The following is a 12,162-nucleotide window of genomic DNA, read 5'->3' as shown; positions in this document are numbered from 1 at the left end:
CTCACCAGACAGACAGACAGAGACATAGAGACAGAAAGCGAGAAATCACCCCCCAGGGGGGATGGTCACACCGCAATCCCTTCTCCTCCATTCTCCTCTCAGGATCTTGGGCACACACGCACACGCGCCCGGCGTGAGTTTTAAGCCACCGGGTCCGGGACGCGAACCGCGGTCGACTACGTGGGAGTCCAGCGACATAGCTATTACGCTAACTGCTGGTTCCCATGAATATACACTTTAAAATAATTTTTATCGCTCTTACAGGTGGTACCATAGGAACATTACCAGAAACCAGGCAGAACGTCTGCTGAGACAAGAGGTAATTCAACGTCCTCATGAATAAATCCGCGTGCATTACGTGTTTCTGAGAGGTACATTTTAAAGACTTTAGCCAACTAAAGAGGCATTGCTTCCTGCTCTTTCTGCTTCCCAGTATGAGGGGGTGCTCAAAAAGTTCAGGGAAAACGTGCGCCATGAGAAAAAGTGTGCATGGATTTCAAACTATTCATGGATGTTTGCGCTAAAATAAACTCATAATTTAATTCCCATTTCCCATGAACTTTTTGAAGTCTGGTAGTATTAGAACTTCATACCCTGTATACATTTTCTGATAATTTATCATTTATATATGAGTGTGTGTCAGATCATGTTTCCCATGGACTTTTATCATAGTTTCTATGAAGTGATTTCAACTCCCACCTAGCAGGATCCCCACTCCAAAGGCCGTCCTGCCGGGCATTCCGTGTTGGAGTTGCCCGGGGAGGCCTGGGGAGCCAAGGCCATCAAATACACGCCCCACTGTCCTGAAGCTAGCTTAGACTTGTTAAAAACGCAGATACAAACACATGTGCTGCAGCTCTCTGTTCTTTGGAAACAAAGGAAGACTAGGGCAGCTAAAATATCACACTCAGATCAAAACTGCTCATGTAGGTCAAACCAAAACCAAGCTGCATGCAGTTTGAGGTCCCACCTGTCGGTAACAGTGACTGTGGGTGTGTCATCACACTAGAAGCTGGGTCTCAGGTCTGAGCCAGTCTGCACTGCTGTCAGGTGCTGGGGAGAGCGAGAAATGCAAGTGAGGAAGGGTCAGCCCGGAGGTGGAAATGCTGTCCAAGTAACTTCTCTGGACTCTGGGAAGACCCACTTGATAGCAGAGGACAGCAGAGCATGACAGACACAGACCAGTCTCGGTGACAGACAGGCCTCATGTCACCTTCAGGTGGTAACAGGTGCCTTCTATAAAGTGACACTAGAGGGTACAGCATAGCACAATAAATGCCATGCAGGCAGGACTGGAAAAGGACAGTCCCTGGGCCAGCAGGTATGGAGGTCAAGGTACCAGGTTCCCACATGGCTGACTATGATTCAAGACCCGGAATGGTGGCTTGAAAATCGTGCCGGGAGCGTGTGTGTACGAACCCAAAATCCAGAGAGGAGACTAGAAGAGAAAGACTTGGGGTGTGGCCATCCCCCGGTGGGTGACTTCTCACTTCCCTTCTATCTGTCTCTCTGGTGAGCACATGAGCTCTATGGCAAATACCTGAAAAAAAAAAAAAATTAGGAAAGGGTGGTCCCAGAGGGGGTTCGCGGTAAGCAGGGTAGTCACAGGGACATGGCTGCAGACGCCGGCGGGGCAGTCGGTGTAAGAGCGCCCGGGTCTGAGAGGCGGCAGGTAGAGACTAGGACAGAATTATGTAAGGAAACCCCACAGGCCGGCAGCTCAGACATCACACATGTTTTAAAAATTAAAATAGCATAGGATTTTCTAAAGAAAGAAGACGTTACAGAGAGAGTTAAGGCCTGTGCCCTCGTGTGCCCTCCGACTCCCCGGAGGCCATCACGATGGGAAGGCTGTTCATGTCCTGTCGTGTTTGCATTTCTATCACAGACAGAAACCGGCCAGGGCGACTTTCTGTGTGTTACCAAGACTTAGAAGAGGCCGGGGTACGCTGCGTGTCCCGTTAGGTGTGTGTCTCCCAGTTCGGGGAGATCAACTACGTTCCGGGAACTGCTCAGGGTTTCATTCCGTGGCGGGTCGACATGGTGTGCTGTGCGGATAAACTTTCTAATTGTCCCTAGCTTTTCTCCATTCTCCTCTCTGGATCTTGGGCACGCAGGCATACGCGCCCGGCGTGAGTTCAAGTGACCAGGTCCGGGACTCGAACCACAGTCAGCTACATGGGAGTTCAGTGACATAGCCATTACGCTAACTGCTGGTCCCCCTGGCAAATTTATTTTTAAGTTAGTTTTAAGATTTCAATTTTTTCTGTGGCTATCATTAACGAGTATATGTTTTTGGTTTTACTTATAAAAGTTCTTGACTTCTGTGCTTTAATTTTGTATGTGAGAACTTTGGTGAATCCTTATGTTTTTATAGTAATTTTTCAGTTGATTCTCCTAGGTTTCAGACACATAATATTAACAGCAGCAGAAAGCTATGACTTCAACTCTTCGTCTACAATATTAATAGACTACTTCTGGGGCCAGCAGATGGTGTGGTGGTTACGTTGCTGGATTCCCACATGGTCAGCCACCGTTTGAGTCCTGAGCTGGTGGTTTGAAACTCACATGGGGTGCATGCGCATGTGTGCCCAAGATCCTGGGAGGAGAATGGAGGAGACAGGACTGCGGTGTGGCCATCCTCCCGGGAGATGATGTCTCACTTTCCCTCTTACTGTCTCTGTCTCCTCTTTCTCTGGTGAGAGCATGTACCCTAAGCCAAAAACCACTTAAAAAAAAAAAAGAGTGCTTCTGATTTCCCCTCTCATTTAAGGGCACAGACCGGTGTCTGCAGAACAGTGCTGATTACCAGTGCTCAGTGTGGGTGTTATTTGTTCCTGATTCTGGTTGGTCTGCTGCTGGACCCGGAACTACACACGCGTTTCCATTTTACGAAGAATTTTATAAAGCTGATAGTAGAAGTGGAAATTTGTCAGGTCCCTTTTCAGTATTGCTGGAGATGTCTATGTGATTTTTCTCTCCAGCTCTATTAATATGATAAGATGCGTTACTTAAGCCCCTAATATCAAATTATCCTGTTTCTGGATGCACTCCCTCTTGGCCATCGGTTGTTGTTCTTTCGTATTGTATTACTGGATGTGGTTTGTTCTTTTTCAAATTTTTGCACTGATATAAGTGGAATTGATGTTAAGCTTATTTTGACTTTGTATATGCTAAATTAAGCTCTATAGATGAAATGAGAAGGAAAGTGAAAAATCACTCCTGGAAGAGGGGGGGATGGCCACACCACAATCCCTTCTCCTCCTGAGACTTGGGCCATGCAAATGCGCCGGGTGTGAGCTTCTAGCTGCTGGGTCAAGTCTGGAACTAGTCTTCCTGTGGGAGGGCCCACTGTGCCACCTGGTGGCCCAAAGTGCTAAACCACTTTTTGAACTTAAGCTTTAGTATAAGACAATACATAATCATAGTGCTTTTTAATATTATAGCTCTTAAAAATCTCTTCCACTTTTCTGTTAAGATTTCTAGATTTCTGGGCTCAATTTTGATAAATTTTATGTTTTGCTCCTTAATTGTCCATTCCATTCAATTTTTGAAATTTATTGTATAAAATCAAAAAAGGCATTTGATGTTTTTCTGAATCCTTGATTATTTTCTCCTTGTGGCTTATTACTTGTGATAGATTTCTGCTGTTATTTATTTATTAGGCTAATCTGCAGTGTATCTATTGTTTTTCACCTAAACAACCAGATTTTGAACTTAAATACTAGCTGTATTATATTTTTGTCTTTATAATGTATTATGTTCTGCTTTTGTCTTTATTAACTTCTTCACTAGAGGTTATTTTATAATTCAGATCCTAACACTGTTGAGTTGGATCTATTTATGTTTACTTTTTTATTAGCATTAGTAATGTAACTACTATTTCTTTTAGTTGGATCTATTTATGTTTACTTTTTTATTAAAATCAGTAATGAGACTACTATTTCTTTCTTTTTAAAATATGTTTTAAATTATTTATTTATTCATTCATTTATTTTAATTTGACCAGAGAGAGACAGAGAGAGAGGGAGAGAAAGTGGGAAAGCAAGCCACCAGGTCCAGGATTTGAACTGTGGTCGGCCATGTAGGAGTGTCCAGTGCCTTAACCACCACGCCACCTGCTGGTCCCCAAGACTACTATTTCTTTCTGAGTATCACTCGAATTGTAGAGCAGGGGTCCTGATAGGTGAAGTTTCTTTATTATCTTCTAGATACTTTTCATTTTTTATTTGAATTTTATTGAATTACATGAAATAGAATTTTAAAACTCCATGGGTAGCAGAAGCTTCTTATTTGGGTTTGTTATAATTTCCGGTCCCATTGCTTTGGTCAGGAAGCGTTCACACCCCTTCTAGCTCAGGCCTGTGTAAGAGGAGGTGTGCACCGACAGCCAGACCACACTCGTCAGGTGTGCCCCAGGCCACGCGGTGTGCAGCCACGCTGTCCTTCACACCTTGCGGCCCCTCCCTAGGAATTTGATACAAGCTACATTTATATTAAATGACTGTAAGAGACTTTTTGTAATCGGCAGAGAGAGACAAAGAGATTCAGAGATGGGGGAGAAAGCCCCCCCCCCCAGCGAGGTGTGGTACATCCACTTTCTCCTTCGTTTTTCCCTCTTGTTGGGATTTTTGGGCAGGCATGCAACGTGCCTGGCAAGTTCTTCAAACTCTTTTTTTAAATTAGTTTTTAAGTTTATTTGATGTCTTTTTTTAAAAAAAGGATGATTTTATTTAACATTATTTGATTATTTATTTATTTTAAGTTGACCAAATTGGGACAGGCCAACAGAGAGAGAGAGAGAGAGAGAGAGGGAAAGTGAGAAAGCAAGCTGCCAGATCCAGGACTCAAACCACAGTTGGCCATGTGGGAGTCCAGCATCCTTAACCACCACGCCACCTGCTGGCCCCAGTTTAATTTATTTCTTAAGCTGCCAGCAGGTGGTGTGGTGTTTACGGCACTGGATTCCTGCATGGTTAACCCTAGTTTAAGTCCCAGACTGTGTATGCCCCAAATCCCGAAAGTAGCACAGAGGAGAAAGGATTGCAGTGTAGCCAACCCCTGCCAGAGTGGCTGGGGTGGGTGGTGATCTCTCACTTTCCCTCTCTCTCTGTCTCTTTCTGGCAAGCGCATGTGCCCTATGTCAAAAACCTAAAAAAATCGGGACCAGCAGATGGCGTAGTGGTTATACCACTGGACTCCCATATGGCTGACCATAGTTCGAGTCCCGGATCCAGAGGCTTGAAACTCACGCTGGTCACATGTGCATACATGCCCAAAATCCTGAGGAGAGAATGGAGGAGAAGAGATTGTGACATGGCCATCCTCCCAGGGGGTGATTTTTCAATTTGTCTCTCTGGTGAGCTCACACACCCTATAGCAAAAATCTCTCCAAATAAAAACCTAAAAATTAAATAAGTGAAGAGAGAAAGAGAGAGGGGAGAGATACAAGGACCCCTGATGGGGACTTGCCATGCCGTGTCACCCTCCCCAGCCTTCTAGCCAGTCGGGGTCACAGGTGCCTCATGGGTGGGCCTGAGGAGTTAGGGTCGACCTGGATCCGAACCTGGGCCATCCCACACGGCTCTGGCATGACGCAGCCGCACCCTGCAGCCTGTGCCACTACCGCTGGGCCTGCTGGTGTGAACCCCTGCAGGTCTGAACAAGATTTTGAGATGTTTTTCCCTCCTCAAAAGCATAAGCACGCTTGGCAAAGCTGCAACTTTTTATAACACGAGAAAAATAAATCGAGATAGTCTAAAAGTCGAGATGATTTGAGAGCTAATTCACAACCTTACTGGAGGTCTCCCAAAGAACGTCAACAGAAACCCACCTCTTAGCCTAACATCAGGATAGCTACAGTTATATACTCTTCCCGCCAATTCTCTTCATCCCACACCCCTACAGCAGCTGAGGGCTCCCCGCTGTGCTCTTCAGGCACCCCAAACATGTTCACCTTTTTTTTTTTTTTTTTTTTTGAGAGAGAGAGTTTTACTATAGGGCGTGCACTTGTCCAAGAGATAGAGAGAGACAGAAAGTGAGAAATACCTCCCAGGGAAATGGCCACGCTGCAATCCCCTCTCCTTCATCCTCCTCTCAGGATCTTGGGCACACACACACACGCACCTGGTATGAGTTTTTAAGCCCCTGGACCCAGGACTCGAACCGTGGTCAACTACGTGGAAGTCCAGTGACATAACCATTACGCCATCTGCTGGTCCCCCAAACGTGTTCTTTCTTTCTCCTCATCGGAGCTCTGCCCAGTTCCCGCTCACTGCCACCCTCAACTGTGTCCCCCACTGACATCACATCGTTGCTTGTTTTGAGGTACAATCCCATTTCACAGTTCTCCAATTCAACAGTTATTTTTATCTATTATCCTAATCCATAGAGAAAAAAAAAAAAACTAAGTGGTAGAGTATGGGGCGGTCGAATACAGAATTTTTCTCAGAAAAATTAGGAGCAATGTTTTTAAATACTCATACATTATAAATGTGGGCCTAAATTACATTTTATTTTAGAGGTGTGACTTCCAAATCTCGCCCTTTCGTAAATCGCTTACTTAGAGTAAGCCAGCGTAGCTTTGGTTTCCATTAGTGACAGGTAGGCTTGTCTTTCTTTAAGAAGGAATAAACTTGTACAATCATGATTGTTTTGCAGGCCAAAGAAGGTGCATTTATTGTCAGAGACTCGAGACATTTGGGATCCTACACAATTTCTGTGTTTATCAGAGCTAGAAGGTAAGCCACTGTGATTTGGGTAATCCTACACAATTTCTGTGTCTATCGGAGCTGGAAGGTAAGCCACTGTGATTTGGGTAATCCTACACAATTTCTGTGTCTATCGGAGCTGGAAGGTAAGCCACTGTGATTTGGGTAATTTTAGAAATCCCCTCTGGGACAGTCTCTTGGTGCTATCTCTTGGCGATAGCACCGTGTGCTAGTGGATAAGTTACTTAACCTTTCTTGTCTCTCTTCTAACCACCAGTGAGGGGTTAGACTAGTTGTAGTGGACGCTGCTGGTCCTGTCCTCCTGTCCCTGGCTTATTCTGGAGTGACCTGCAGGCAGGTCTTTCTGCCCAGGACGTTCTCTGGCTGTGGGGACTTGTGGCCCCGAGGCTAGGCTGGGACTGTGATGGAGATCACACCCCAGGAGCAGCCCCCAGCAGTGGGGAGTGGGAGTGAGAGGATGGACACTTCAGCCTCTTTGCCCACCGGTGGGACAGCTCCGAGGATGTCCCCAGACCTTCACAGGTGTCAGAGACTGAGCCCCGTCTCCCATGACAGCAGCCTGCTCGTTAACACACCCTCTAATGGCCTCCTTCCCACCCTGTCTCGCGCCTCTGTTCCCTCACAGCGCGTTTGCTCATTTATTTAACCAATACTGGATATTCAATACGTATTTATCATTTCTATTGTGAGCTCTGTTTTTGTGGATCCTGGACTTACCACCTAGACAGCTTTGGCTGAAGTCTGAGCCCGAGGCCCCACTAGGGGAGCCGAGGAGCTTTCCTGGCACGGGAGACCCTGCTGAGGGTCACGGGTCCGCTCTTTGGTGTGCGTGTGCAGCGGCAGAGCGAGGCGCAGTACGAGTGCGGCCTGTCGCTTTATGACCTGGCTAACTCCCAGATGATCTTCGCTGGACTGATTCACATCTCATCGATTGCAGGGGCATGGAGGCCACCATAAAGCACTACCAGATCAAAAGGAGTGACTCGGGGCAGTGGTACGTGGCCGAGCGGCACCTGTTCCAGTCCATCCCCGAGCTGGTCTGGTACCACCAACACAACGCAGCTGGTGAGGGCCTTCGGGCAGGGTGTGCTGGGAAGCCTGGCGGAGACAGGGGCTGCAGCTCCAGGACCAGGCACGCGGCTGGGCAGATTCCCTGGAGAAAGTTCAAAACCTTGCAATGCAGTGTTTTCTGAGTAGTCATCCTTACTGATGCTTTTTATTTTTTTAAAGAGGTTTTTGCCTTAGAGTATGTGTTCTCACCAGACAGAGAGAAGGTGAGAGGGAAAGTGAGAAATCACACCCCAGAGGGATGGCCACGGCCCAATCCCTTCCCATTCTCCTCCCCTGATCTTCGACATACATGTAGCGCAGCTGGTGTGCTTTTCAAGCCACCAGGTCAAGACTTGAACCACAGCTGGCCACGGGGTATGGTGGTTAAGACACTGGCCATATGGCCAACTGTAGTTCGAATCTCAAACCTGGCTCATTTTCCCCCCACCCACTGTCTCTCTCTCGTGAGTGCACGTGTCCTGCAATAAATTTAAAAATAATCATAATGATAAATAAAATTAAATAAATAATTCTTAGAAAAAGAGAGAAAAAGACATTTACACAGGGCCAACCATAATAGAATTTCAGATCTCCTGAACAATGAGGCTTCCTTTCTGTTTGCTCCCTTAAACCTGCTCTCAACGTCAGACAATGGCAATAGAAAATTACCTTTAAAGCTTTCATTCTAAAGGGACCAACAGTTGGCATAATGGCTATGTCACTGGACTCCCATGTAGCTGACCGCAGTGTGAGCCCTGGACCCAGTGGCTTAAACTCACGCCGGGTGCGTGTGCGTGCGTACCCAAGATCCTGAGAGGAGAATGGAGGAGAAGGGATTGCAGCATGGCCATTCCCCTGGGAGTGATTTCTCACTCTCTGTCTCTCTGTCTTTCTGGTGAGTGCACGCGCCCTATAGTAAAAACCTCTCCCAAAACAAACAAGCAAACAAACAAACAAACAAAAAACCCTCTCATTCTCTGATCTTCGTTGTTCAGCGGGCAGCGGCAGCTGTGTAGGACACAGGTCTCAGAGCTCCAGTTTGGCCTACACACACCAGAGAGAGGCATATCTCACCCCTTCCCTAGCTGTGGTTTGCAATAATCACAATTCCTGCAAACCTGTCATCTGCAGAAAGAGGCGGGATTTCAGAACAGCTCGCCACAATCAGTCACATCTCTGTGACTGAGGTCTTCAGCCCTCCCCAGCCTGTGCTGGGCCACTCTGAGCTCACAATGGGAGTCTTCCCACCTCAGTATGGCAGAATTCGAAACCCACTCCAGATTTTCATATTGCTTTAACTTCTTGTCATGCAGTGTTTTTATTTATTTTTTATTATTTAATTATATTTATTATTGTTATTATTATGCTTAAATTTGCTATAGGGCATGTATGCTCACCAGAGAGAGACAGAGAGAAAGAGAGAAAGCAAGTCATCAGGTCTGGGACTTGAACTATGGTCAGTCATGTGGTAAAGTCCAGCACCTTTACCACCACGCCACCTGCTGGCCCCCAGGCAATGCTTTTTAAGATTTTACTCGTTTAAAGTTGCGCTGACAGGGCCAGCAGGTGGCATGTATCCCACATGGCCAACTCTGATTCGAGATCCAGGCCTGACGGCTTGAAAAACACACCAGGCACATGTGTGCACATGCCAAAAGTCTCAAGACGAGAATGGAAGAGAAGGGATTGTGGCATGGCTATCCCCCTGGGGGTGTGATATCTCACTTTCCCTCTCTCTCTGTCTCTCTCTCTCTCTGTTGGGCAACTACACATGCAAAAATAAACAAACAAACAAAACCAAAAAAACTTGTGTTGACGTAAAAGAAATCCTTTTGGAAAGAGGCCATTTTCCCACTACGCTGGTTTTACATATTAGGGACAAATCTAGAAGATTACGGTTGAGTCTGTGGGTTATTGCAGATGACTTCAGATGGTCACAGATGGTCGCTGGAAGCTGGCTAGAGGGAGGGGCAGGTGTCTGGGCGGGACCCGGAGGCCGTGCTGGGGGCCAGACCCAGCCTCTGACTGGACACCAGAGCGCCTGTGAGCCACACCCCCAGCCTCGTCCATCAAAGGAGAAATGCGAGTGGGGACTCGGTGTGGTTACACGGCCAGGCAGGTCAGGGCCAGGCAAGTGATGAGATGTTAAGAAGAAAACAGCAGATGGGCCAGCAGGTGGCATGGTGGTTAAGGTGTTGGAATTCCCACATGGCTGGCCATGGTTTGAGTCCCAGATCTGCGACTTGCTCTCTCTCTCTCTCTGGCAAAACTCATGTGAAAAATAATATTAACAATAATAATAATAAATAATTCTTTTTAAAAAAGAAGAAAACAGCAGACAACAGTGGAGTGGGACATATTCCATTTTCACACACACACAAAAAGATATACATAACTTATGTGTGCGCCATAAAACTCTGTTAAAGTTTAGGTAGTAATTTTCAAATGAATAAGATTATGACAGACTACACTGTTAATGTTCACCTCTGGGGAATGAGGCTGGAATGAAGGGACACTTGAATTTTCTGCTTTATAGGCAGCTGTAGGGTGTGGCTTTATTACAATGCACACGAGTTATTCTCGTACTGTGTTAAATATGAATATAATTTTAAAATAAAAAACTGTATCGATAAAAAATGAAGAACAGGGGTTAGAATGTCTAACTATGGCTATTATTTATTCAAGATAAAGAGAAAGAGTCAGAATAAGAAAATAAGAAGAAAGCATGATTGGAGGGAAGGCAGGGGCCCAGGAAGGGCTGCCTAGCCGATGCCTGTCAAAGGCTGGCCTTGGACCCGTTCTGAGGGCTTTTACGTCTGCGTATTTGATCCCCAGAGCCACGCTTTGAGGTTCACTCCATGGACAGCTCCATCTTACAGATGGGGAAACTGAGGCTGAGTTGTCAGGTAGCTTGCTCACTGCTCACAGTTGCATAGAGAGTGTCTATGCCGGACTGGCAGGGGCATGGTGGTTGAGGCAGCGGACCCCCACATGGTTGACGATGGTTTGAGTCCTGGACCTGACAGCTTGCTTTCTCACTTTCTTGGGGCTGGCAGATGGCATGATGGTTAAGGGCACAGGATTCCCATATGACCAACTGCGGTTCGAGTCCTAGACCTGGCCGCTTGCTTTCTCACTTTCCCTCTCTCTGTCTCACTTTGTCCATCTCTGGTCAAATTAAAATAAATAAATAAATAAATAAAGTTAAATAAGATAATTCTTTTAAAAAAAGAGAGAGGGACCAGCAGTTAGCGTAATGGCTATGTCGCTGAACTCCCATGTAGTCGACCATCGTTCGAGTCCTGGACCTGGCGGTTTAAACTCTGGGCACATGTGCATGTGTGCCCAAGATCCTGAGAGGAGAATGGAGGAGAAAGGATTGCAGTGTGGCCATCCCCCCTGGGGGTGATTTCTAGCTTTCTGTCTCTCTGTCTCTCTCTGTCTTTCTGGCGAGCGCATGCGCCCCATAGCAAAAAAAAGAAAAGGAAAAAGAAAGAGAGAGAGAAAGTGTCGATGCTGAGATTTGAACCCACAGAAATCATGGAAGCCATTGGACCTACAGAAGCCAGTAGTTCCAGAATCCGCACTCAGCTGCTGCCATGTCCTGCAGGAAGAGGCAGGTCGTGCCAGTGCAGGATATCCTGGAGGGCCCAGTTTTAGAAGACGCCGTGGCTTATAAAGGCTTTTCCACCTACATTTTTAGATTTGTGCCATAGGAGGCATACACCCACCAGAGAGAGACTGAGAGAAACAGAAAGAGAGGGGAAGTGAGAACCCTCCGAAGGGGGCGGCCACACCATGATCCCTCCTCCATTCTTCTCTCAGGATTTTTGGCATTCACACATAAGCACCCAGGTTTATGTATTTATTTATTAGCGATTTTTGCCAAAGGGCATGTTTGTGCTTGTCGGAGAGACAGAAGAGATGGAAAGACAGAAAGCAAGAAATCACCCCTAGGGGGAATGGCCATGCGGCAATCCCTTCTCCTCCATTCTCCTCTCAGGATTTTGGGCGTGCACACGCACACCTGGCTTGAGTTTTAAGTCACCGTGCCCAGGGCTAAAACCACAGCTGACTACGTGGGAGTCCAGCAACGTAATCATGACCCTATCTGCCGGTCCCCCAGTGTGTTCTTTAAGTCACCAGATCTGGGACTCAAACCTTGTAGGTGGCCATGTGGGATCCAGCACCCTAACTACCACAGCACCTGTTGACGCTCTTTTTGACCTCTGGTTAAAAAGAAGTTACAGGGAACCAGCAGTTAGCGTAATGGCTATGTCGCTGGACTCCCATGTAGTCGACCGCGGTTCGTGTCCCGGACCCGGTGGCTTAAAACTCATGCCGGGTGCGTGTGCGTGCGTGCCCAAGATCCCAAGAGGAG

At 46.7% G+C, this 12,162-nt stretch overlaps 1 protein-coding gene across 2 annotated transcripts in view; it reads left to right on the top strand.

Moving 5' to 3' along the window:
- TXK (TXK tyrosine kinase) overlaps positions 1-12,162 on the top strand; it is an 84,217-nt gene that overhangs the window by 39,347 nt on the left and 32,708 nt on the right. For both annotated transcript variants that reach the window (XM_027775893.1, XM_014591927.2), the window contains exons 6-8: positions 265-319; positions 6,661-6,740; positions 7,669-7,796. In XM_027775893.1, the coding sequence (XP_027631694.1) occupies positions 265-319; positions 6,661-6,740; positions 7,669-7,796 (263 nt within the window). The remainder of the gene's footprint in view (positions 1-264; positions 320-6,660; positions 6,741-7,668; positions 7,797-12,162) is intronic.

The sequence above is a fragment of the Tupaia chinensis genome, unplaced genomic scaffold (assembly GCF_000334495.1).
Source record: "Tupaia chinensis unplaced genomic scaffold, TupChi_1.0 Scaffold000054_1, whole genome shotgun sequence".
Classification (NCBI taxonomy): Eukaryota; Metazoa; Chordata; class Mammalia; order Scandentia; family Tupaiidae; genus Tupaia; species Tupaia belangeri.
This window is presented reverse-complemented; position numbering and strand designations above follow the sequence as displayed.